The sequence below is a fragment of the Carcharhinus amblyrhynchos genome, unplaced genomic scaffold, assembly GCF_965287045.1.
Source record: "Carcharhinus amblyrhynchos unplaced genomic scaffold, sCarAmb.v2.hapA scaffold_90, whole genome shotgun sequence".
NCBI classification, from domain to species: domain Eukaryota; kingdom Metazoa; phylum Chordata; class Chondrichthyes; order Carcharhiniformes; family Carcharhinidae; genus Carcharhinus; species Carcharhinus amblyrhynchos.
The window spans coordinates 547,231-574,658 of record NW_027649830.1 but is presented as its reverse complement, the minus strand read 5'-3'; the positions used below and the strand labels follow the sequence as shown (position 1 = coordinate 574,658).

The window sequence follows — 27,428 nt, the reverse complement described above, 5'->3', positions numbered from 1 at the left end:
AACTGACTGGCTCGCTGGGGCCTTTCAGAGGGGCAGCTTAGCGTCAACCACATTGCTGCACCTCTGGAGTTACGTGTAGGTGAGACTGGGGAAGAAGGCAGATCACCTTCCCTAAAGGACATTAGTGAACTAGATGGGTTTTTACAGCCATTGGTAAGAGTCGCCATGGTCACCATTACTGAGACTAGCTTTATATTCTAAGATTTACCAACTGAATTTAAACTCCACCAGCTGCCATAGTGAGATTTAAACTCATGTCCCTGGTGTATTAGCCTGTGGATTACTAGTCCAGTGACATTATCATGATGCCACTGTCTCCCATTTAGCATTTTAATTTCAGACTCCAGCACGGTGGTTAGCACTGCTGGCTCACAGTGCTAGGGACCCGAGTTCGATTCCCAGCTTGGGTCACTGTTTGTGTGGAGTCTGCACATTCTCCCCATGTCTGTGTGGGTTTCCTCCGGGTGCTATAGTTTCCTCCCGCATTCCGAAAGACGTGCGGGTAAGGTGCACTGGCTGTGCTAAATTGCCCTTTAGTGTCCCGGGTTGCATAGGTTAGAGGAGGGATTAGCAGGATAAGAGTGTGTGTTATGGGGATTGGGCTTGGGTGGGATTGTAATCAGTGCAGACTCCACGTAACACTACTCCAACTGACTTGTAATGCTCTACACTTCTTGCACAGAGTTAAGTGCAAAGGGAGATGTACTCACCTGCTTATCCTTTGGGATGCTATACATTTTGGTTAAAGACTCCATAATTTCAGACGGACTTTCAGATATCTGAGAACAGGAAAGAAAGACCAATGAGGAAGCAGCTTTAGTGCTGCACACACTCTTGCCAAATTCCCTTTCAAAGCTCAAAGCTTGAATCAGCATAACAGGCAAGATAACCCTGCTCCCAGGTGCCAACCCAGCCCTGAACCTGCAGAAAGCAAATGCAGAACATCGCTCCCTCTCTTCACTGCCCCCCCGCTCATCCCATCAATCAAGTGACACTCCTAAAAACTCTGCCCACTCCACCCAGCAAGGACAGCCCACCTACCCCACCCCACCCAGCAAGGACAGCCCCACCTACCCCACACCACCCAGCAAAGGACAGCCTCACCTGCCCCACACCACCCAGCAAGGACAGCCCCACCTACACCACCCACTCCACCTCACCCAGCAAGGACAGCCCCACCTACACCGCCCACCCCACCCACACCACCCCGCAAGGACAGCTCCACCTATACCGCCCACCCCACCCACACCACCCCACCCCACCCAGCAAGGACAGCTCCACCTATACCACCCACCCCACCCCGCAAGGACAGCCCCACCTACACCAGCCCACCCCACCCAGCAAGGACAGCTCCACCTACACCGCCCACCCCACCTACACCAGCCCACCCCACCCAGCAAGGACAGCTCCACCTACACCACCCCACCTACCCCACCCAGCAAGGACAGCTCCACCTACACCACCCCACCTACCCCACGCAGCAAGGACAGCTCCACCTACACTGCCCACCCCACTTGGCACCTGTGGAGAGGCTTGCCCTCCCTACTCAACACCCAAGACGTTAACTCTGCTAGCATTTGCAGCATTTCCTTAGTTTCACATCTACCAGCCCTCCCTCCCCCACACCCCATACTTGACAAAAGTACAAGTTACAAGCACTCACCTTATCTAACTGCTCTATATGAATGTAATGTAGTGTGTTGTTTGCTGTGGCCTGCAACAGAAGAGGTTACAAGACATGGGTCAACGCGAGTTGAAAGAATGCAATGCAACGCTCCGCCACATCACAGAATGATGTAGTCCCTCGACAAACTGGGAGCTTGATCCAGAAACAGCAGCAAACAGTGAAACTGTGGGGCAAGGGGAAACAAAACCCAATCTATTTACCACCCCATCGTTACAAGGCAAATCCAATCTCACCGCAAGGGTAAAGCTGGAGGTTTTCCTTTCAGTAAGGTTAAAAACGGCTGTCCAGTGTGGAGGGTTTGAGTAGATAAGTCTGTATACCCTGCATTTTGGAAAAATGAGGGGGGCTTTGAAGAAGGCGAGACAGATAGACAGGCTCCTTCCCCTGGCTGAGGAATCTACAACACAGGGCCACATTCTCAGGATAAGGAGTCCAACATTTGGAACTGAGATAAGGAGGAATTTTGCACTGGGTGGGTTGTGAGCCTTTGGAATTTTTGGTGAGAATATGCAAGCCTGAGACAGAGATTTTTAGATGCAAGGGGCATCCGGGGATATGAGAAGGGAGCAAGAAGGGTGGAAGGAATGATCAACCAGGCCCTTTCAGAACATTGAAGTATGCTCTGCGGCTTGCTCCAGCTTTTTTTTTACATTATTCTTGACTGTTTGTTCTCCCCCCACTGCTCCCCCACCTCACAAACCCTGTTCCAACTGGCAAGGTGGGAACATGCACCACTTCTGCCTCCCCAACTCCTGTGATACCTCAAATATTACTACTAGATGTCAACCCATGACACAACTGCTCAACTTAAGGGGCAAAGGTGTGCTGTTGCTCAACTTTTATTCAAAGACTCCCATCTTTCGAAGCAAAGAAAGCATTTGCCTCAAGGTTACTGCCCCCACCCCCGATGTCCACCAGATGTTTTACAGACTGCATTCTCATTTATTCTAAATCCGAGTGGATTGCTCATGGCCGGTAGGAAAACTCACTGCTCTCCGAGGCCAGAAAACCTTTTCAATCTAAAAGCATTCAATGTCACATTTGCTGACATGAAATACTGCTGTGTATAACCCAGCATGTCACTGCTAGAACAGCCGGCCTGCTTACTGTAAATAGGTACACCCTGAGCTTTCAGGGTTTACCATGCTGAATTAACTGTGGCATTCACATCTGAGTCAGAAGATTGTGCATCCAGAGCTGGGAGAACAGAAACATCCAGAGTGCAGAGATGAGGGAGTGCTGCACTGTCAGATGTCGCACTATCTGTAACCCCCGTGACTTGCCTGGATTTGCAAAACCTCACTTACTGTACTGTCTGGAGACAATACACATCTCTTTAACCTGTGATCAGTGCTCCTTCCACTCACATTGTCAGCCACTTCAGGTCTTGAACAGCAGGTTAGGTGTAAGGATTCGCATTCTAATCAGTAATCTCTAAACTTTGTGCTTTATATGCTCTGTCTGAGGCCGGAACTCTCCATTCACCTGACGAAGGGACTAACCCCGAAAGCTTGTGAGTCTATTATCAAATAAATCGGTTGGACTAAAACCTGGTGTTGTCAGACTTTTTACTGTGTTTACGCCAGTCCAACGCCGGCATATCCACATCATGACTGTCAGATGTGCCAGCTTTTGAATGAGATGCTAAACTATGGCCATGTCAGCACTTAAGAGGTGGACGTAAAAGATCCCATGACACTCCCTTAATGATAGAAGCATTGTCCTGGTATCCAGGCCAATATTAATCTCTCAATCAGCATCATGGGAACAGATTATCTGAGTCAGGTTGCTGACTGTGGGAGCTGTGTACAGCTGTGACTGCAAAGGACTCTTCACTGCCTCTGAAGCTCCTGAGGTGGTGAAAGGCAGTCCACAAGTGTCAGTGTTGTTCCTTAATCTGTCACAACGGGTATTCCCCTGCACTCAGGCTCTCCATTTTAATAAGGGCAGCAAATTTACATTGTAGCCTTGCGCAGTTTGATGAACATATTGCGGGGGAGGGAGGCAGACTACGCAACCACCTGCTGCAGTGGGATTCTCATCGACTCATGTCGCTCCGTGCCGTCTTCTGGGCAGGGAATCCTATGCGTTCAATCCGTGGATGACCGAAGCCACATTCCCACTTTGGGATATAGTCCGAACCTCGATTCATAAGGTCTACATAAACCATGCACAGAACCAAACGCTAGTTGAGTAGGCCCCCCCCCACCCCCCGCCCCCGAAAGACCTACACAGCAATGCCTCAGAATAGCACAGCCCACAGAGCTCAATGAGGACATGTCACATTAGCATGGTTTGCTCCCTTGCGTGGTAAGGTGGTCCGGGGAGATCTAATGGGCGAAGTTTGAAACAATAGGGTGGATGGAGGACAGAGGAGTGAGGAGACCCTGCACACACATCATGGAGCAGGCACAGAAAAAAAAACATCAGACTAATGGAATGCTGGCCTTTCTATCTCGAGAACTAGAATAGCAGGGGTAGGGTGGATGGCATGCTTCAGGTATACAAAGCCCCAGCTTACACCAAACATCGTGAACAGTTCTGAGCACCACACCTGGGGAAGGGTAGGCTGACCTTGGAGGGAATGCAGTCTCGATGAGTCAACATCTCAACAAGTGCTTCCTTTGGCATTTACAGCGTTAAGCTAATTGCCTTAAAGACAGGCTGGTTATTGACTCAACCTCCAAGAGTATGAATGGACATAGATGGAACAGTTGGTGTGGGGAAGAGGACCATAAGGTGTTTGCATCCCTCACTGTGCTAATAGATAGAATAAAGTTGCTAAGGGTAAAAGACAAGCTGCTACATCATTCCTTCATTGTATACCATTAATGAATTTAACAAATTCATGAGCAGAAGAATAGCAGGACTCGAAGGGCTAAACAACAGGGGGAGATTGAAGTAGGAAAAGGGTTAATGGATTTCGTACCTAGAATATGTCACAAACATAACCTTTCATCATGACTGATCTTGTCAAGCTTATACTGCTCCTGGCATTAATATAAGTTATTTGTTCATGTATTACATGCTTTAACTCTCACGTTTATAAAAACAGATAGTTTAATGTGGCTGTTATTTTGTAGACTTTGCAAATCTTACCTATTTGTGTTAGTTGGACATTGTTACACAGATGGTAGTTTACAATACCGGCTTTTGACAGCTGCTGATGGCAGATCGTGATACCGGCTTTTAACAGGAAGAGTCCTGCTGGGACAGCCGCAATCACACAAGTAACTTCAAAGACAGGGAAGCCGGTACTGCTGCAGAAGGGGTTTGAATTGTGACCGGATTGAAGCCTATGTCATGACTGCAGCTGCGAGCTGGACAGTAAATTGTGATTAAATCTGGGGCTGTATCACGACCAAGGAAGACCCGGAGTTCTGGCCGGAATGGGAAACTTGTGTCGTGATTGACACTAAGACTCACGATGTATAAATACCCACTTGTGTTTGTGTTCTATGAGAAGTTTGGTAGTCCATTGTAAGGAACCAGTTTCTCCCAAAACTCTGGAATAGACACCACAGTTTTGAAATAAAAGCTACTGTATTTTGACTCACCAAAAGTCTCAGAGGTATTATTTTACCTACAACACAGATTAAATACAAACTATTGCTATATTCCCAGGGATTGAGACGGTAAGAGACAAGTTGAAGTATATGTTCAATAAATGGAACAGCTAGCCTTTCCAAATCTAGGGCTGGGGGTAGCAAAGTCTAAAACAAAAACACAGCCAGATCTTTCAGGACTAAAAGCAAAATACTGCAGATGGTGGGGCTATTGACGAGAAACAGAACATGCTGGAAAGACTCAGCAGGCCTGACAGCATCTGTGGAGAGAAAAACAGAGTTTGTGGGTCCTACACAAGTTCTAAAGAGGACTCATACTGGACACCGTTTGTTACCTCACAGAAGCAGTGACAGCTGTTAACAAATACTGCTATATGTGAAAAAGGTAGTTGGTTGGGACTGTTGTTTATAAACAGCAACTAATGCTGGATCAACTATCAATTTTAAATCAGGAAGTGATAGATTTTTGCTAACCAAAGTCATTAAGGGATACAGAGCAAAGGCAGGGAATGAGGTCACAAATGCCATGATTGCTGATGGGCCAAATGACCTCCTCCTATTTCTATGTTAAGAAAATAATAGATCAGGAGTTATATCAGTTATTGCACACAAAGGTGACCCTTTCCTCCAAAAGTCTATGATAGTGCAGGCCCTCCATTCAAATTGCAAAAATGGTGAAGGTTTCTTTGATGACAATCAGGCCATGTGGATTTAAGGTAAGGTCAGCTGTGATCCAACTGAATGATGGTACAGGCTTGAGGGGCTGAAAGGCCCACTTCTGTTCCTACATCGATGAAAAACACACAGTCAAGCTGGATCTTGCCTGCAAGCGATTCTCAAGCATGCACAAGTCACTTAGTAGGTGCTTCCTCCTCCCTAGCCGACACCAACTACGTCATAGAAACCCTACAACACAGAAAGAGGCCATTTGGCCCATCGAGTCTGCACCAACCACAATCCCACCCAGGCCCTACCCTCTTATCCCCACGTATTTTACTGGCTAATCCCTCTAACCTACACATCCCTGGACACTAAGGGGCAATTTTAGCACGGCCAATCAACCTAACCCGCACATCTTTGGACTGTGGGAGGAAACCGGAGCACCCAGAAGAAACCCACGCAGACACAAGGAGAATGTGCAAACTCCACACAGTGACCCCAGCCAGGAATCGAACCCAGGTCCCTGGAGCTGTGAAGCAGCAGTGCTAACCACTGTGCTACCATGCTGCCCTGGCACCTCAGCAGCATTCATTCAGCAGCAGCTGGGAATCAAGTTGGGATCTGTTCTGAACAGCTCGCATCAGTCACCACCATCCACGCACCCCTGCCCCTCCCCCCAAACCGGGGGATGAGAAATCACCCAGTCTTCAACTCAAAACATTCCTAAATTAAAGCAACTGGACCGAACTAGGAGGGGGAGGGTCCTGCCCCTACCATGGATAACCCTCTTCCATCCTCAGTGTCGGAATGACTCTATGAATCGTGCTAAACAGAAGCCAGGTGGTGTAAAATTTCCCACAGATGGAAGCAGGATGGGGAACGTTCTCCCCACTCCCCGGGGCCCGAGTTTACCTCTCAGCTAACATCACTAGAGCATCTGAACCGGCTGTTCCTCTCCCTGCTGTTTGCTGTGCGCAAACTGGCTGCAGCCTTTCCCTACCCGAGAGAGCAACTGCACTTCAAAAAGTACTTCCCTTCGTGACTGCAGGGGCGCTCTGGGACGTCCCGAGGACATGAAAGGCGCAGGAGATATTGAGAGTTCTAGGCTCGTTCTTTTAAACTAGTGTCTGCTCAAAATATTTTTTTGGGGAGAAAAAAAACGAAACCTCACCTTTTTGTCCAACTTCACCTCGGCACTTGGCTCTGCATAGAACTCAAAGTGTAGTGTTGTTGCACTAGGTGGGTATTTCTATATGAAAAAAGGACAAAAAAAAGAGGGAATTTAATACCCAATTTGCAGTTTTATGGCTTTGCGCACTCCTTCATGAGTTACTTTCTGTTGCTCGCTGAACATTTTAAATTAGCTAATGTTTAATTATGACGGTTCTGTCGCCTGGAATACCAAAGTGAGCCTGGCAAAGGCAGACGGGGGGGGCCAGTGGCTGAGCCTCCCAGCCCTGCTGACATTGAATCAGAGGCTGGTGGTGCCCCCAGGACCTGATGGACTGGCAAGACACTGGAAATTGGATGGGGGAAAACGTTGGTTGCTGCACAAAACCCTGGTTAAACTCTCCAGCTAAAGGTGGCAGGAGAACGGCAATTTCAGGTCTGGGATTTTCAGTTCCATCCCCCTTCCCCCCCACTCCTCAAACCCCTCTTCCAATCTTTCAGGACAACGGCCCTCCTTTAACAGGTCATCTTTTTTCCAAAAAAAGCACATAGCACAAAAAAGCTTGAGTACAATTGCACGGCAGAGTGTGCTAGGCACCAACTCTTGCTCATTTCCAGGGCTGCATGCCATCATCGTTTGCTGATCTTTTACTGTACTGCATAGGGGGAGAGAAAAAAATACACACTTTTCATAATTAAAACGGGGGCATTCTTTCACTGCCACTCTCTGGAACGTATCGAATACTTACACCTTCTACAGCCCTGGAAATTCTTTTGGCATTGCGCAAGGTGGCTAATGAGATGGGAAGGGGAGAGGGAAAAGCCAGCAAGCAAAACTAGCCTGGAAAGGATCACAACGAGGGGCTGGTGTCACCCATCATATTGTCATAATCTATGAAAAGTAAACCACGTTCCGGGTCCTGGGACACCGGAGCCAGTACAGACCTCCCAGCAGCTATCAATGCGAGCCAAGCCCGTCCCAACTGCTGCAGCCATTGACCCCACTCTAACCCAGACAGGTTCATACCGTGCCCTCTCCCCCCAACATGGGAACGGCATTGTTCGTTATGATTCAGGAAGGGAAGGAAGGGCAAGCACATTTCAATTTCTGTTTTGCTGGGATATCAGTTGCTTAGTTTCCTACAGTTCTGACCTAGAATGTCAAGAAGTACGAGTAAAGGTGTAAAGGGGTGCTTTATTTGTGCCAACATTGTCACTGAACCAGCTGCTCCACAAAGTCTTCATGTTTAAGTCCAGCACAGGGACAAAGGCTCAGAGAGGAAATGTGGGGGGGGGATTGATCTAAGAAATACAGTTACATTCTTCTTAAAAGATATAGCAAAATAAAACACAGGGCAGTCCTCTGACTGGCTTCAGTGCTACATTTAACATGCTGCTGCAACATGTCACCCTGGAACACAGCATCTTTATCACTGCTAAAGGGCCAGCTGCATCCACTGTCCGACTGAGGAAACCAGGACCAGATATCTGGTCTCTGGCAACTCCAAGGTCCAACCCCAGAGCAGAGAGATCTATTCCTCCTTCGTGCAACCAGAAGATGGCCCAGAGTAGTTTTACGTGATGCAGCTGTAAACTGTGAAACGCGCGGGGGGCTGGGACATATTCCCAATCAGATTTCAACACAATTTCTCCGTCACATCACTTACCGACATCTGTAAGTCACGGCAGCACTCTGCAAGGCCAAATCCATTCTCCTTTCCACCCCAACTCTGTTGGAAGAAGACGGAAAATTGTTTCTCTTAGACAGGAAAGCACGTGGTCAAGTAAAATCCTGCCTCCTGATGGCTCAGTCAAGTTATTCCAGGAAGAAGCTAAAAACCATACAGATTAAAACACAAATCCCGGATTCCAACCCTGAACTGAGGAATGATCTTAATCAAAGCACCCAGAATGATGAAAAGGGTTTGGCCGGTTACTGAAAAACAATTTCCTCTGGTCAGGACATTCAGAGCAAATGATGCACAGAGCTGGCTCATTAAAGGATGGAATCAGAGGGCACTTACAACAGGTGAGTGGAATTCTGGAACATTCTGCCTCAAATTTGTAGACATTTTGAGAGAGGTAGAGGCATCGAGAGTGAATAAATGGGGTCAAGGTTATCGTCTGATTTCCTCATGCCTTGCCTCTTGCAAGAAGGTATTTGCTAAATGGTAAAGTGCCAACAGATGGAGAGCAGCATGTGTAATACCGCACCACTCAATGGGGGCACAGAGGGTGTGCAATCCAGAGCAGCAGGTTATTGCTCTGGAGAAGCAGGGTCAAACCCAACTGGCCAGCTAGTGGAATTTAAATTCAATTCATTTCATCCGGAATTGAATAATGGTGAACAGGAATTCATCATCGATTGGCGTAAAAACCTATCAGGTTCACTCACTACCATCTTTTAGGGAAGGAAATCTACCATCCTTACTCGGTCTGGCCATCATTCTGACTCCAGGCCTCACACAGCAACTTGGTTGTGTGTTGGTCTGAACACACCGTACTTCAATGGGTAATTAGGACTGGATAATAGATGCTGGGCTCATCCCAGAATTAGAGAGAACAAAAACCCCACAATGCTCTGGGTTAGTGTACCACCATCTGTCAAGCTGCTGTGTTCACACCTGCTCTTTTCCAGATTTGAGTTCACGCCTCATGCCCCCGTGCCTGCGCGCGTGCCCGTGACAGAGCGCCTGCGCGCGTGCCCGTGACAGAGCGCCTGCGCGCGTGCCCGTGACAGAGCGCCTGCGCGCGTGCCCGTGACAGAGCGCCTGCGCGCGTGCCCGTGACAGAGCGCCTGCGCGCGTGCCCGTGACAGAGCGCCTGCGCGCGTGCCCGTGACAGAGCGCCTGCGCGCGTGCCCGTGACAGAGCGCCTGCGCGCGTGCCCGTGACAGAGCGCCTGCGCGCGTGCCCGTGACAGAGCGCCTGCGCGCGTGCCCGTGTGACAGAGTGCCTGTGCGCGTGCCCATATGAGAGTGTGCCTGTGTGTGCGCCTGTGTGTGAGTGTGAGAGTGTGACTGTGTGTTTGTGAGCTGTGAGCAAACAAGCAAGCTGTGAGCTAGATGTGAGCAAGTGAGCTAGATCATAGAACCCTACAGTGCAGAAAAAGGCCCTTCAGCCCATCGAGTCTGCACCGAACACAATCCCACCCGGGCCCTACCCCCATTTCCCTCCATGTTATACCCACTAATCCCTCTAACCTACGCATCCCGGGACACTAGGGGCAATTTTTTAGCATGGCCAATCAACCGAACTCGCACATTTTTGGACCGTGGGAGGAAACCGGAGTACCCGGAGGAAACCCACGCAGACACAAGGAGAATGTGCAAACTCCACACAGACAGTGACCCCAGGACCCTGGAGCTGTGAAGCAGCAGTGCTAACCACTGCGCTACCGTACCACCCAGATCTGAGCGAGCTGTGAGCTAGACGTGAGCAAGAGATGTGGGAGTGAGGGTGCCTGCGCGCCAGTACACCTGTGCGCGAGCGCGAGGACGCCTGTGTTTCTTTTTGGTTTTCAAAGGTAATAGAGGGTGACGGATGCGGTGGGCCAGCTGGATGTCCTTGGGCTTGATGCGGATGGCGCATAGGTTGGTGTCCTCATACAGCCCCGCCAGGTAAGCCTCACTAGCCTCCTGTAGGGCCAAGACGGCCGAGCACTGGAAGCTCAGGTCAGTCGAAGTCCTGAGCGATCTCTCGCACCAGACGCTGGAAGGGCAGCTTGCTGATCAGCAACTCGGTGGATTTCCGGTAGCGGTGAATCTCCCGCAAAGCCACAGTGCCGGGCCGGTAGTGGTGATGCTTCTTCACTCCGCCCGTGGCTGGAGCACTCCTGTGGGCAGCTTTGGTAACCAGTCGCTTGTGGGGAGCTTTCCCTCCAGTTGACTTGCACGCTGTATGCTTGGTTCTGGCCATCTCTTCAAACACAGCAATGAGCGCGCCTGTGCGAGAGCGCAAGCGCGAGCGCATCTATGCAAATGTGAACGCATCTGTGTGAGTGCAAGTTTGCCTGAGTGTGTGTGCATGAGAGAGAGCATCTGCGCCTCCCGGTCACCAAGATGTCTAGCTTATCTGTGTGTGTACTGGTTGCCAACAGTCCTCCTCTCTGCCCTCAGCTGTGTGCTTACAAGCAGCAACACAGAGTGGTCAGGCCAAGCCATTTCCTGTTCAGGGAAGGGAGAAAAGAAAATCTGCTGAGAACATACCTCTGCTAAATGCTGTAATCTCGACAACAAAGGAGTCCTCTTATCGGATCCGAGCCTAGTGATATAATTGGACCTTTTGCTGAACACATACAGCAGATTTAGCACAGCCAGCACCACTTGCATGTCACATGATGCTAACAAAGTAGTCAGATGCTGAAAGAAAGAGTGAAGAGTTAAGTACATCCTGTTCACGTTCTAGAATACGGTTTCAGTCCCGGCAGCGATGCAGCTCTGACACTTACCTCAATGGAACTGTACAGGTGCCGTGAGAAGCTGTACTCAATGAGCAGGGCCGTGAAGTTTAAGACAGCCAGCAGGAGAGCTTTGAGCTGCTCGTTCTCTGGCCTGTCGCACACCAACATCCAGGACATTGTTTCCACAGTCTGCCCAGCATCAGCCAAAATTCCATCGAACCGGTCTAGCAGGTCCACCCAGTGGTACAGCTCGCACTGAGAGAAAGAAAGCAGCAAGAGCAGGGATGGATCAACAATTCCGGACCAAAAAAACCCTCAATACAAGCACCAACCTTCGGCATTTTATTCCTTCTGCCCATCCAATAAACAACATAATAACTGCAAGTCGAATGATTCCTGAAGCCAGCTTAATGCTGGGAGTAAGAAGTGAGAGGTTCAGATTTGGTTTTGTCTTTTCTGATGGGTTCGATCGGGGAGATTGGGAACCAAAGACAATGAAGCCAGGGCAGGCCTGAACAAATCAGACAGCAACCTCAAGGAGAATTCTTATTCAAAACCCAGAGAATGGAGAGAACATGGACAGGTAGTAGCAAATAACTTCCCCTTAAATACATCTAAATTCAATCAAGGGCAGGGGGGAGAGGGGACCTGCGGACGGGGGGGGGGAGGGGAAGCAGAGGAGGAGGAGGAAGTTTGTAAGCATCATAAAAACCAGCACTCCGTTACGCAGTTGGGTTCATTGCTGTGCTGTAAACTCCACACAATTAGGGTGGGAAAAGCAGAATTAGTAAGTGAATTATACAGACAGTATGTGGAGGGAAAAAGATGGGGAACAAAATTAAGTTAACCATGGTAAACATGTGGGGTTAGAGGGGTAGGGCTGGGGTGGGATGCTCTTTCAGAGTTGGTACAGGTTCAATGGGCTGAATGGCCTCCTTCAGAGCTACAGGTATTGTTTGGGTTCGATAGTGGCTGAAGCAGAAATTCATCACACAAGGTCATAACACTTGCACAGTTTGCTGCTGCACCTCTGCGTGCCTGTGTGGCAAAAAGTATTTCATTGATAGTAAAACATAGAACCCTACAGTGCAGAAAGAGGCCCTTTGGCCCATCGAGTCTGCACCGACCACAATCCCACCCAGGCCCTACCCCCATATCCCTACATATTTTACCCGCTAATCCCTCTAACCTAAGCATCCTAGTACACTAAGGGGCAATTTTAGCACGGCCAATCAACCTAACCCGCACAACTTGAGTGTGGGAGGAAACCGGAGCACCCAGAGGAAACCCACGCAAACACAGGGAGAACGTGCAAACTCCACACAGACAGTGACCCAAGCTGGGAATCAAACCCAGGTCCCTGGAGCTGTGAAGCAGCAGTGCTAACCCACTGTGCGACCGTGCCGCCCCACCCATAGTACGGTGCCCTGAGGATCTGAAAGGTGATAGAAATACTTGCCCTGCTTAAAAAAGGACATGCCACCGCGGCTTTTCATCCCCCACTCATTTGGACAAACATAAGAATGCCAAATTTCAGGTAATCACAATTTATACTGCAGGAGAAAAGGACGCAAGTCCACCCTGATGGGTTGAGGTGTTGCCATGACAAAAGCACTGATGAACTATGGGTTCCCAAGTTACCAAGAAATTTTCTACTTGTGCATTTGTCGTAATGTGTGCAGAACAATAATTACCAGCAACATAAAAAAAACACTGAAAAACAGGCTGAAGGTAAATGGTGGAAGAGGGGACACCAGCAAAGCTTGTGAACCACAGACAAGGCTGCGTATGCTTGCATCTCAACCTCTGGCTGCTCCAGGTAACAGATCCAGGCTTCCATTTAAATGTACTTACCATACAGGCAACCACACCAGAATGACCACGTCCAGGACAACTCCAGCCCCCGGGCAGCCGCCGCCCCCCCGGCACACGGGCAGCGCCCCACCCTGCCCCCCCCCCCAACCCCCGGCACTCGGGCAGTGCCCCACCCCCTCCTGGCACTCGGGCAGTGTCCCACCTTCCCTCCCCGGCACACAGGCTGTAAGGCCTACCTTTCCAATATTCCATGTTTTGATCTGCTGAAGTTCTGTCAGGAGCTGTTCATCGTTGCAGGCCTTCAGTTTCTCAATCAGGCCTCGGCAGTCAGCAGGCTGCACAGGATGAGAAAGGACAGTCACCTCAGCTTGGGACACATTCTGGCTGCATTCTTCTTTTCAAAAATAGTTACGTCAATAAACAGCTCAACTTAAACAAAACCGACAGGAGGTATTCCTCCCCCTTGAAAACTACAGTCACACCAGCACTGACTGCAAGCACTTGAGAAAAGGTAACAACTCAAAACCTCACTGGGTAAAATATTTACCCATGTATCTGTCTGCCCTGGCTGACTGCAGTTGCTTTGGCTAGTTTAATGACTTGGAAGAGGGAACTGAATGTATTATCTCCAAATTTGCAGATGATACAAAGTTGGATGGGAGGGTGAGCTGTGAGGGGGATACAGAGAAGCTTCAGTGTGATTTAGACAGGCTGAGTGAGTGGGCATCTGCATGGCAGATGCAGTATAATGTGGATAAATGTGAGGTTATCCACTTTGGGAGCAAAAATAGGAAGACATTATTATTTGAATGGGTGTAAATTGAGAGGGGCAGATACTCAGCGAGACCTTGGAGTCCTTGTGTATCAGTTGGTGAAAGTAAGTGCACAGGTACAGCAGGCAGTAAAGAAGGGAAATGGTATTTTGGCCTTCATAGCAAGAGGATTGGAGTATAGGGATAGGGATGTTTTACTGTAATTGTACAGGGCGTTTGTGAGGCTACACTTGGAGTATTGTGTACAGTTTTGGTCTCCTTATCTGAGGAAGGATGTCCTTGCTATAGAGGGAGCACAGCGAAGGTTTACCAGGCTGATTCCTAGGATGGCAGGTCTGTCATATGAGGAGAGACTGAGTCAGTTAAGATTATATTCACTGGAGTTTAGAAGAGTGAGAGGGGATCTGATAGAAACTTATAAAATTCTAACAGGGTTAGACAGGGTAGATTCAGAAAGAATGTTCCTGATGGTGGGGAGAGTCCAGAACTAGGGGGTCAGAGTTTGAGGATAAGGGGGAAACCTTTTAGAACTGAGGTGAGGAGAAATTTCTTCACCCAGAGGGTGGGGAATGTGTGGAACTCACTCCCACAGATAGTGGAGGCCAAAACATTGTGTGATTTCAGGAAGAAATTAGGTAAAGCTCTTGGGGCTAAAGGGATTGAGGGATATGGTGGGGGAGTGGGGGAAATTGGGATATTGAATTTGATGATCAACCATGATCACAATGAATGGTGAAACAGACTGGAAGGGCTGAATGGCCTCCTCTTGCTTCTAATTTCAATATTTCTATATGTTATGCCCTTCTACCACTGCAGCTCCTGCTCCCAAGCAGATCAAAGACTAGAATCGTAGCCATGTGGGAGTTAAAGCCACTAGCACTGAAAATTCTGAGTTCACCTCAGCTTAGCCACAACTAAAAGCCATGTAGGGGATGTTCGAGACATTACCATGCCAACACATCCACAAACAAAACATCAATAATCCAAACTTCCCTGCCAAGGGTTTGCAATGCACGCGTGTCAGCAATGAAGTCAACGCTCAGTGCAAAGGAAAACAGATCCCAAAAAAGAACTACTGCTACAATCTTAAACTGTTTTACTTCGAATTGAAAAGAACAGTAGCGCAGTGGTAATGTTACTAGATGAGTAATCCAGAGGCCTGGGGTCACACTCAAGGCCCATCGGAGGAGCAGGGGGATTTATATTTAATTAAATCTGAAATAACAGACTGGTCTTAAAAATGGTGACCACTAAAATACCAAATTATTAAAAACTCAACTAGTAACATAGCAACGGGTTAGGTTGATTGGCCATGCTAAGAAATTGCCCCTTAGTGTCCAGGGATGTGTAGGTTGGAGGGATTAGTGGGTATGATATAGGGGTAGGGCCTGGGTGGATTGTGGTCGGTGCAGACTCGATGGGCCGAAGGGCCTCTTTCTGCACTGTAGGGTTCTAAGAACATATAAACTAGAAGCAGGAGACGACCATTTGACCCTTCCAGTCTGCACCGCCATTCATTTTGATCACGGTTGATCATCGAATTCAACATCCAGATCCCACCCCTCTTCTCCCATTCCTGTTAGCTTCAAGAGCTATATTTAGTTTCTTCTTGAAATCACACAACGTTTTGGCCTCAGCTACTTTCTGTGGGAGTGAATTCCACACATTCCCCACCCTCTGGGTGAAGAAATTTCTCCTCACCTCAGTTCTAAAAGGTTTCCCCCTTATCCTCAAACTCTGACCCCTAGTTCTGGACTCCCCCCACCATCGGGGACATTCTTTCTGAATCTACCCTGTCTAACCCTGTTAGAATTTTATAAGTTTCTATCAGATCCCCTCTCACTCTTCCAAACTCCAGTGAATATAATCCTCACCGACTCAGTCTCTCCTCATATGACAGACCTGCCATCCCAGGAATCAGCCTGGTAAACCTTCACCCTCTATAGCAAGGGCAGCCTTCCTCAGATAAGTGCTCCAAAACTGTACACAATACTCCACGTGTGGCCTCACCATCACCCTGTACAATTGCAGCAAAACATCCCTATACCCAAATACTCTCGCTTTGAAACCAACATGCCATTCGCCTTCTTTACTGCCTGCTGTATCTGTGTGCTTATTTTCAGCGACTGATGCACAAGGACACCAAGCTCTTGCTGAATATCCACCTCTCTCAATTTACACCCATTTGAGTAATAATCCGTCTTTCCTATTATTGCTCCCAAAGTGGATAACATTTATCCACATTACACTCCATCTGCCATGCAGATGCCCACACACTCAGCCTGTCCAAATCACACTGAAGCATCTAGAATTGTAGAATCCCTGCCGTGCAGGAAGAGGCCATTCGGCCCATCGAGTCTGCACCAATCACAATCCCACCCAGGTTTTATCACCATCCCCCCCCCCCCCCCCCATCCATTTTTACCCAAGCTAGTCCCCCTGAAACTAAGGGGCAATTCAGCCTGGTCAATCAGCCTAACCCACACATCTTTGGACTATGGGAGGAAGCCAGAGTACCCAGAGAAAACCCACACAGACACAGGGAGAAAGTGCAAACTCCACACAGACAGTGACCCAAGGCTGGAATCGAACCCAGGTCCCTGACGCTATGAAACAGCAGTGCTAATCACTGTGCCACCATGCTGGCCATTACAGCATTTATTACCCATCCCTAACTGCCCCTTAAAAAAGGGCTTAGGAGAGCTAGGAAGGGGCATGAGAAGTCCTTAGCGGGTCAGACCAAGGACAACCCAAAGGCTTTTTACTCTAATGTGAGAAATAAAAGAGCGACCAGGGTGAGGTTAGGGCCAGTCAAGGATAGTAGTGGGAACTTGTGCATGGAGTCAGAACAGATACGTGAGGCATTAAATAAATACTTTTCTTTGGTGTTTATTAAGGAAAGGGGCCATGTTTTTGAAGATGAGAGTGTGACACTGGCTGATAGGATGGAGGAGGTAGACATATTAGCAACTTTGAAAAACCTGAGAGTCGACAGATCCTCTGGGCCAGATGGGATACATCCTAGGATACTTTGGGAGGCAAGGGATGAGATTGTGGAGCCTTTAGCTTTGATCTTTGGGTCCTCACTGATCATGGGGATTGTGCCAGCGGACTGGAGAGTGATGAATATTGTTCCTCTCTTCAAAACAGGAAATAGGAATGACCCTGGTAATTATAAGCCAGTTAGTCTTACTCTGATGGTCAGTAAGTTAATGGAAAAAGTCCTGAGGGATAGGAATTATAACCATTTGGAAAGATGCAGCTTAAACTGGGATAGACAGCATGGTTTCGTGAGGGGTAAGTCTTGCCTCACAAATTTGATTGAATTCTTTGAGGAGGTAACTAAGTGTGTAGATGAAGATACGGCAGTTGATGTCATTCACATGGATTTTAGTAAGGCGTTTGATAAGGTTCCCCATGGTAGGCTCATGAAGAAAGTAACTGGCTGTCTCATAGAAGACAGAGGGTGGTGGTGGAGGGAAAATTTTCAGACTGGAGGCCAGTTACCAGCGGTGTACCACAGAGATCAGTGCTGGGTCCTCTGCTATTTGTGATTTTTATCAATGACTTGGAAGGGGGGGCTGAAGAGTGGGTTAGTAAATTTACTGATGACACCAAGATTGGTGCAATAGTGGATGAGGTGAAGGGCTCTTGTAGGCTGCAGAGAGACATTAATAGGATGCAGAGCTGGGCTGAAAAGTGACAGATGGAATTTAACCCTGATAAGTGCGAGATGATTCATTTTGGTAGGACAAACATAAATGCAGATTACAGGGTCAACGGCAGAGTTCTGAAGAATGTGGAGGAACAGAGAGATCTTGGGGTTCATATCCACAGATCTCTGAAGGTTGCCACTCAAGTGGATAGAGCCGTGAAGAAGGCTTATAGTGTGTTAGCGTTTATTAACAGGGGGTTTGAGTTTAAGAGCCATGGGGTTATGCTGCAACTATACCGGACGTTGGTGAGACCACATTTGGAATATTGTGTTCAGTTCTGGTCACCTCACTATAAGAAGGATGTGGAAGCATTGGAGAGAGTGCAGAGGAGATTTACCAGGATGCTGCCTGGTTTGGAGGGTAGGTCTTATGAGGAAAGATTGAGGGAGCTGGGGCTTTTCTCTTTAGAGCAGAGGAGGATGAGAGACGACTTAATAGAGGTTTATAAGATGATGAGAGGGATTGACAGAGTGGACGTGCAGAGACTATTTCCTCGGGTGGATGTAGCTGTTACTAGGGGGCCGCGGGAGAATGAGAGCAGGAATGGAATGAGGTGGAGGGTGAATGCATGGCTGAGGGACTGGAGCAGGCGGCAGGGATTCCGGTTCCTGGATCATTGGGACCTCTTTAGGGGCAGGTGTGACCTGTACAGTAAAGACGGGTGGCACTTGAATCCCAGGGGGACCAATATCTTGGCGGGAAGACTGGCTAGGGCTACTGGGGGGACTTTAAACAAGAAAAGTTGGGGGGAGGGAACAGAGATGAGGAGACAAGACCGAGGAGGTTAGCTCCCGGGTAGGGAAGGACTGTAGACGGTATGAGAGGGAGGTTAGACGGGTGGTGGAGAAGAGAAATGTCCAGACCGAGGGGCTGAGCTGTGTCTATTTTAACGCCAGGAGTGTAGTAAATAAGGTAGATGAGCTTAGGACGTGGATTGCTGCTTGGGAATGTGATGTGGTGGCCATTACACAGACTTGGATGTCTCAGGGGCAGGACTGGGTACTTCAGGTGCCAGGATTCAGATGCTTCAGGAAGGACAGGGTTGGGGGCAAAAGAGGTGGTGGAGTGGCACTGTTGATCAGGGACAGTGTCACGGCTGCAGAGAAGGAGGATGCCGTGGATGGACTGCCAACAGAGTCATTGTGGGTGGAAGTTAGGAACAGCAAAGGGTCGATAACTTTGCTGGGTGTTTTCTATAGGCTGCCCAATAGTGACAGGGATGTTGAGGTGCAGATAGGGAAACAGATCCTAGAGAGATGTAGTAATAACAGAGTTGTTGTGATGGGAGACTTTAATTTCCCAAACATCGATTGGAATATCCCTAGGGTGAGGGGTTTGGATGGGGACGAGTTTGTTAGGTGTGTTCAGGAGGGTTTCCTGACACAGTACGTGGATAAGCCTACGAGAGGAGAGGCTGTACTTGACCTGGTGCTGGCTAATGAACCAGGACAGGTGTCGGATCTCTCGGTTGGAGAGCATCTTGGGGATGGAGATCATAATTCTATCTCCTTCACAATAGCTTTGGAACGAGATAGGATCAGGCAGGCTAGGAAGGTGCTTGTCTGGAGTAAGGGGAAATATGAAGATGTCAGGCAGATAATTGGACAAACAAACTGGAAGGAGGCGTTCTTGGGGAAAAGTACAGAAGGAAGGTGGCAGATATTCAAGGAATGTTTGACTGGAGCTCTGCACGATAATGTTCCGATGAGACAAGGAGGTTTTGGTAGGTCGCAGGAATCGTGGTGCACGAAGGCTGTGGTGAACCTAGTCAGGAAGAAAGGAAAGGTGTATAAAAGGTTCAGGGAGCTAGGAGATGGTAAGGATCTAGAGGAGTATAAGGCTTGTAGAAAGGAGCTCAAAAAGGAAATTAGGAGAGCCAGAAGGGGTCATGAGAAGGCCTTGGCAGGTAAGATTAAGGAGAATCCCAAGGCCTTCTACAAATATGTGAAAAGTAAAAGGATGAGAAGAGAAGGGATAGGACCTATAAAAGGTGAAGTGGGAAAAGTCTGTGTGGAACCGGAAGAAATGGCGGAGGTGCTTAATGAGTACTTTGCCTCGGTATTCACGGTGGAAAGTGATCTGGGAGGTTGTACTATAGGTTTGTGGCGGACTGAAAAGATTGAGTTTGTGGATGTTAAGGAAGAGGATGTGTTAGAACTTTTAAATTCTACCAAGATAGACAAGTCACTGGGACTGGATGGGATGTACCCCAGGTTACTGTGGGAGGGGAGGGAAGTGATTGCAGAGCTCCTGACGATGATCTTTGCGTCGTCGATGGAGACGGGAGAGGTTCCGGAGGATTGAAGGATTGCAAATGTGGTTCCTATTTTCAAGAAAGGGAACAGGGGTAGCCCGGGAAATTACCGACCGGTGAGTCTGACTTCAGTGGTTGGTAAGTTGATGGAGAGGCTTCTGAGGGACAAGGCTTATGGGCATTTGGAGAAGTTTAGAATGATCAGAAATAGTCAACATGGTTTTGTCGAGGGCAGATCATGCCTTACAAGCCTAGTTGAGTTCTTTGAGAATGTGACTGAACACATTGATGAAGGAAGAGCGGTAGACGTGGTTTACAAGGCGTTTGATAAGGTCCCCCATGCAAGACTTCTTGAGAAGGTGAGAGGGCATGGGATCCAGGGGGCTTTGGCCTTGTGGATCCAGAACTGGCTTGCCTGCAGAAAAAAGTCTGACAACACCAGGTTTTAGTCCAACCTATTTATTTGATAATATACTCACAAGCTTTTGGGGTTAGTCCCTTCGTCAGGTGAATGGAGAGTTCTGGCCTCAGACAGAGCATATAAAGCACAGACAGTTTAGAGATTACTGATTAGAATGCGAATCCTTACACCTAACCTGCTGTTCAAGACCTGAAGTGACTGATAATGTGAGTGGATGGAGCACTGATCACAGTTTAAAGAGATGTGTATTGTCTCCAGACAGTACAGTAAGTGAGGTTTTGCAAACCCAGGCAAGTCACGGGGGTTACAGATAGTGCGACATGAACCCAAGATCCCTGTTGAGACCGTCCTCATGTGTGCGGAACTTGGCTATCAGTCTCTGTTCAGCGACTCTGCGCTGTCGTGTGTCGTGAAGGCCGCCTTGGAGAATGCTTACCCGAAGGTCAGAGGCTGAATGCCCGTGACCACTGAAGTGTTCGCCAACAGGAAGGGAACAGTCTTGCCTGGTGACTGTCGAGCGATGTTCATTCATCCGTTGTCGTAGCGTCTGCATGGTCTCCCCAATGTACCATGCTTCGGGACATCCTTTCTTGCAACGTATCAGGTAGACAATGTTGGTCGAGTTGCAAGAGTATTTACCATGTACCTGGTGGATGGTATTCTCACGTGTGATGATGGTATCCATGTCGATGATCCGGCATGTCTTGCAGAGGTTGCTGTGGCTTCAACATATCATTGATGAAGACGAACATCTCGCCAGGGCTATCCCCACACCCCCACTTCTTGCTTTCAGACAACCACACAACCTCAAACAGACCATTGTTCGCAGCAAACTACCCAGCCTTCAGGAGAACAGTGACCACAATACCACACAACCCTGCCACAGCAACCTCTGCAAGACATGCCGGATCATCGACATGGATACCATCATCACACGTGAGAACACCATCCACCAGGTACACGGTAAATACTCTTGCAACTCGGCCAACATTGTCTACCTGATACGTTGCAAGAAAGGATGTCCCGAAGCATGGTACACTGGGGAGCCCATGCAGACGCTACGACAACGGATGAATGAACATCGCTCGACAGTCACCAGGCAAGACTGTTCCCTTCCTGTTGGTGAACACTTCAGTGGTCACGGGCATTCAGCCTCTGACCTTCGGGTAAGCATTCTCCAAGGCGGCCTTCACGACACACGACAGCGCAGAGTCGCTGAACAGAGACTGATAGCCAAGTTCCGCACACGAGGACGGTCTCAACAGGGATCTTGGGTTCATGTCGCACTATCTGTAACCCCCGTGACTTGCCTGGGTTTGCAAAACCTCACTTACTGTACTGTCTGGAGACAATACACATCTCTTTAAACTGTGATCAGTGCTCCATCCACTCACATTATCAGCCACTTCAGGTCTTGAACAGCAGGTTAGGTGTAAAGATTCGCATTCTAATCAGTAATCTCTAAACTGTCTGTGCTTTATATGCTCTGTCTGAGGCCGGAACTCTCCATTCACCTGACGAAGGGACTAACTCCGAAAGCTTGTGAGTATATTATCAAATAAATAGGTTGGACTAAAACCTGGTGTTGTCAGACTTTTTACTGTGTTTACGCCAGTCCAACGCCGGCATACCCACATCTTGCCTGCAGAAGGCAGAGAGTGGTTGTGGATGGGTCTTTTTCTGCATGGAGGTCGGTCACCAGTGGAGTGCCCCAGGGATCTGTTCTAGGACCCTTACTGTTTGTCATTTTCATAAATGACCTAGACGAGGAAATGGAGGGATGGATTAGTAAGTTCGCAGATGATACGAAGGTTGGTGGTGTCATGGATGGTCTGGAGGGATGTCAGAAGTTGCAGCGGGACATAGATAGGATGCAAGACTGGGCGGAGAAGTGGCAGATGGACTTCAACGCAGATAAATGTGTAGTGGTCCATTTTGGCAGGACCAATGGGATGAAGGAATACAATGCCAAGGATAGGAGTCTTAGCTGTGTTGAAGAGCAGAAGGATCTTGGGGTCCGGGTCCATAGGACTCTTAAATCGGCCTCGCAGGTGGAGGATGTGGTCAAGAAGGCGTATGGTGTACAGGCCTTCATTAATCGAGGGATTGAGTTTAGTAGTCGGGAGGTAATGCTGCAACTTTATAGGACCCTTGTCAGACCCCACTTGGAGTACTGTGTGCAGTTCTGGTCGCCTCACTATAGGAAAGACGTGGAAGCTATTGAAAGGGTGCAGAGGAGATTTACAAGGATGTTGCCTGGATTGGGAGGCATGCCTTATGAAGATAGGTTGAGGGAGCTGGGACTCTTCTCCCTGGAGAGACGAAGGTTGAGAGGGGACCTGATAGAGGTTTATAAGATGTTGAGAGGAATAGATAGGGTGGATTCTCGGAGGCTATTTCCCAGGGCTGAAATGGTCGCTACGAGAGGACACAGATTTAAGGTGCAGGGAAGCAAGTGCAGAGGAGATGTTAGGGGTAAGTTTTTCACTCAGAGGGTGGTGAGTGAATGGAATCGGCTGCCGTCGGTAGTGGTGGAGACGAACTCGTTGGGGTCTTTTAAAAGACTTCTGGATGAGTATATGGGATCTAATGGGATTGGGGATTATAGATATGTCTATGGCTTAGTAGGTATACAAGTGATCGGCGCAACCAGTGGGCCGAAGGGCCTGTTTGTGCTGTAGTGTTCTATGTTCTATAAGGGTCATGGTGGGAGATATAGGAGGGATGTCCGAGGTAGATTCTTCACTCAGAGTGGTTGGGGTGTGGAATACACTGCCTGCTGTGATACTGGAGTCGGACACGTTAGGAACTTTCAAGCGGTTATTGGATAGGCACATGGAGCACACCAGAATGATAGGGAGTGGGATAGCTTGAACTTGGGTTCAGACATAGCTTGGCACAACATCAAGGGCCAAAGGGTCTGTACTGTGCTGTACTGTTCTATGTTCTAAGACGGCAATTGAACCTCCAGCTTAAACCATTGCAGTCCTCATTCTGTCTCTGCATCCTCCTCACATCTCACCCTCCCGCCCAATTTTGTATCATCTGCAAAAGGGGGCACAGAGGTTAGAACTGCTGCCTCACAGCACCAGGGACTCAGATTCAATTCCCAGTGGGTCAGTGTGTGGAGTTTGCACATTCTTCCCATGTCTGTGTGGGTTTCCTCCAGGTGCTCCGGTTTCCTCCCACAGTCTGAAAGACGTGCTGGTTAGGTGCATTGGCCGTGCTAAATTCTCCCTCAGTGTACCCAGAGTGTAGCGACAAGGGATTTTCACAGTAACTTCACTGCAGTGTTAATGTAAACCTACTTATGTGTGACTAATAAATAAACTTAACATAAAAACTTAAATTTGGAGATAATACATTCAGTTCCCTCTTCCATGTCTATATATAATATGAACAGTTGGGGTCTGAGCACAGATCCCTGTGGTACCCCACTAGTCACTGACTGCCAATCAGAAAAAGATCCACCCATTTATGCCAACTCTTTGCTTCCTATCTGTTAACCAGCTTTCCAATCCATCTCAAGACACGACCTGCAATCCCACCTGCTTTTACTTTACATAGTAGTCTGTTACAAGATACATTGTCGAAAGGCTTCTGAAAGTCTAATTAAACCACATCCAAAGGTTCTCCTTGGCCAACACTACTAGTTACATCCACAAAAACTTCTTGAATGTCCTTCAGAGGGGGAAATCTGCTCTCCTTACTTGGTCTGGCCTATATCTGACTCAACAGCAACTTGCCACTCTTAATAGTTCCAAATGTTTCTTCCACAGGATGTAGGCGTTGCTGGCCAGGCCAGCTTTTATTACCCATCCCTAATTGCCCCTTAAGATGATGGGTGAACCTCCATCTTAAACCATTACAGCCCCCTTGTAGTGCTGGTACATGCACAGTGCAGTTAGGGAGGGAGTTCCAGGATTCGGACCCAGGGACAATGAAGGAACTGCCAAAAGTCAGGATGGTGTGTGGCTCAGAGGGAAACTTCCAGGTGGTGTTCCCATACATCTGCTGCCCTTGTAGGCAATGGAGCTGGTGGGTTTGTCAGGTGCTGTCAAAGGAGCCTTGCTGAGTTCCTGCAGTGCGTTTTGTAGATGAGATGCAGAACTACCATTGTATATTGCCGATGCAGGGATTGGGGGTTGAAAGTGGTGGATGGGGTGCCAATCAAGCAAGGCTGGTTTGTCCCAGACAGTGTCAAGCCTCAAGTGTTGTTGGAGCCACACTCATTCAGGCAAGGGGAGAGAATTCCATCACACTGATAACTTGTGCCTTATAGATGGTGTGGACAGGCTTTGGGAAGTCAGGTGGTGAGTTACTCTGAGCAGAATTCGCACCCTCTGACCTGCTCTTTTCGACACAGTATTTCTATGACTGATCCAGTTCAATTTCTGGTAAATAGTAACCATCAGAATGTTGACAGAGGGGGATTCAACAGCTCCCTGGGTTTCAAAGAATGACGGGCAATCTCATGGAAATATACAAGATTCTGAAACAGTTGACAGGGTGGATGCTGAGAGATCATCTCTGCTGGGTGAGGAATTTAAAACATGGTGGATGTGAGGGATGTGCACTGTCACTGTCACTGTCCCAAGACAGCGCATCGCTTCAGTTCGACAGGTGAGAAATTTCTTTACTCAAAGGGTTGTGAATCTTTGGAATTCTCTACCCCAGAGGGTTGTGGATGCTATGTCCTTGAAGTCAGTCAAGGCTGAGATAAACAGACCTTTCATCTTCCGGAATATCAGGAACAGCAAGGAATTTGGAGTTAAGAGGAGCAGGCTTGATGGGTCTTACTGTCTATTACTGCTCCTACTTTTTGCCGTCTTGGTTTTTCAGGCAGTGCGTACCAAATTCGAACCCAGTGCAGACAAAAACACATCCCCACTGCCTCTTGCCACATACATGAAATGTCTTGTAACTTGAGCCTCCCAACAGTGGAAGCAGTTCTTAATTTACAGTGAAAGGTCATTATTTTCAATACTTTTATTATCAGAGCAACCACAACCTTTGAATGGAGATAAACCCCCTCCCCCATCTTGGGCTTTGCTTAGCTTCTAACATCCATCAGGGAATGCAGGATCTGCCCATTAAGCATCATAACCCCATCCACTATTACAAGTTACCCATCATTAACTTGGGGCCCCTGGGCTAGATAGTTTCAGTTGGTCCCCACCTTTGGCAGGCAAGTTTTCATCCCCCCACCCTGGTAGAGTGACAGTCATGTAGTGGTAATATCACTGGATGAGTAATCCCAAGGCCCAGGCTAATGCTCAGGGGACTTTCAACAGAAAACCCCACCCTGGCCCTATTCCTGTGGCCCCAATATTTGCCCTGGTAATCACCCTCACCTACATATCTCGAGGACCAAGGGACACTATAGCATGCCAATCCACCTAACCAGTACATCGTTTACACTGTGGGAAGAAATGGGAGCACCCTGAGGAAACCCACACAGAAACAAGGAGGACGTACAAACTCCAGTCACCCATAAAGACCTTATCTGGTCTCACCTACAGGTGACTCCAGACCCAGAACAGAGTCACAGAGGTTTATGGCATGGAAACAGGCCCTTTGGCCCACCTTGCCCATGCCGCCCTTTTTTTCAAAACCAGTAAGCTAGTCCCAATTGCCTGCGTTTGGCCCATATACCTTTATAACCATCTTACCCATGTAACTGTCTAAGCGTTTTTTAAAAGACAAAATTGTACCCACCTCTACTATTACTACTAACCTCTGGTAGCTTGTTCCAGACACTCACCACCCTCCGAAAAAGTTGCCTCTCTGCACCCTTTACTATCTCTCCCCTCTTGCCTTAAATCTATGCCCTCTAGTTTTAGGCTCCCCTATCTTTGGGAAAAAGATGTTGACTATCTAGCTGATCTATGCCTCTCTTGACAGAGGTCCCTCATGGCAGCCTGGTGCAGAAGGTGAAATCACATGGGATCAGATGTGAGTTGGCAAGATGGATACAGAACTGGTTTGGTTAAAGAAGGCAGAGGGTACTAGTGGAAGGGTGCGTTTCTGAATGGAGGGCTGTGACAAGTGGTGTTCCTCAGGGAGCAGTGCTGGGACCTTTGCTGTTTGTAATATATATAAATGATTTGGAGGAAAATGTAAGTGGATTGATTAGTAAGTTTGCAGACGACACAAAGGTTGGTGGATTTGCGGATAGCAACTAGGACCATCAGAGGATACAGCAGGATATAGATCGATTGGAGACTTAGGCGGAAAGATGGCAGATGGAGTTTAATCTGGATAAATGTGAGGTAGTGTGTTTTGGAAGGTCTATAGATAGGAAATATACAGTAAATGGCAGACCCTTAAAAGTATTGATAGAGGGATCTGGGTGTACAGGTACACAGGTCACTGAAAGTGACAGTGCAAGTGGAGAAGGTAGTCAAGAAGGCATACGGCATGCTTACCTTCATTGGCCAGGGCACTGATTTTTAAAATTGGCAAGTCATGTTGCAGCTTTATAGAACCTTAGTGAGGCCACACTTGGAATATAGTGTTCAATTCCGGTCGCCACACTATCAGAAGGAAGTGGAGGCTTTGGAAAGGGTACAGAAAAGATTTACCAGGATGTTGCCTGGTCATGGAGGGCATTAGTTATGAGGACAGATTGGAAAAACTTGGTTTGCTCTCGCTGGAGCGACGGAGGTTGAGGGGAGACCTGATAGAAGTCTACAAGATTATGAGGGGCATGGACAGAGTGGATAGTCAGAAGCTTTTTCCCAGGGTGGAAGAGTCAATTACTAGGGGACACAGTTTAAAGCGCAAGGGGCGAGGATTAAAAGAGATGTTCGAGGCAGATTTTTTACACAGAGGGTGGGGGGGTGCCTGGAACTCGCTGCCGGGGAAGGTAGCGGAAGCGGATACAGTAGTGACTTTTAAGGGGCGTCTTGACAAGTACATGAATGAGTTAAGAATAGAGGATATGGTCCCTGGAAGAGTAAGGG

The 27,428-nt window shown here is 48.2% G+C and overlaps 1 protein-coding gene across 8 annotated transcripts in view; it reads right to left on the bottom strand.

The window, feature by feature from the left end:
• The window catches only part of huwe1 (HECT, UBA and WWE domain containing E3 ubiquitin protein ligase 1), a 273,934-nt gene that overhangs the window by 174,957 nt on the left and 71,549 nt on the right, over nt 1–27,428 (bottom strand). For 7 of the 8 annotated variants that reach the window (XM_080182805.1, XM_080182808.1, XM_080182807.1 and 4 more), the window contains exons 3-9: nt 13,536–13,634; nt 11,533–11,739; nt 11,291–11,443; nt 8,751–8,813; nt 7,085–7,162; nt 1,664–1,714; nt 711–779 (exon numbers count right to left, since the gene is read on the bottom strand). In XM_080182805.1, the coding sequence (XP_080038931.1) occupies nt 711–779; nt 1,664–1,714; nt 7,085–7,162; nt 8,751–8,813; nt 11,291–11,443; nt 11,533–11,739; nt 13,536–13,634 (720 nt within the window). The remainder of the gene's footprint in view (nt 1–710; nt 780–1,663; nt 1,715–7,084; nt 7,163–8,750; nt 8,814–11,290; nt 11,444–11,532; nt 11,740–13,535; nt 13,635–27,428) is intronic. The other variant, XM_080182809.1, reaches the window with a different exon arrangement.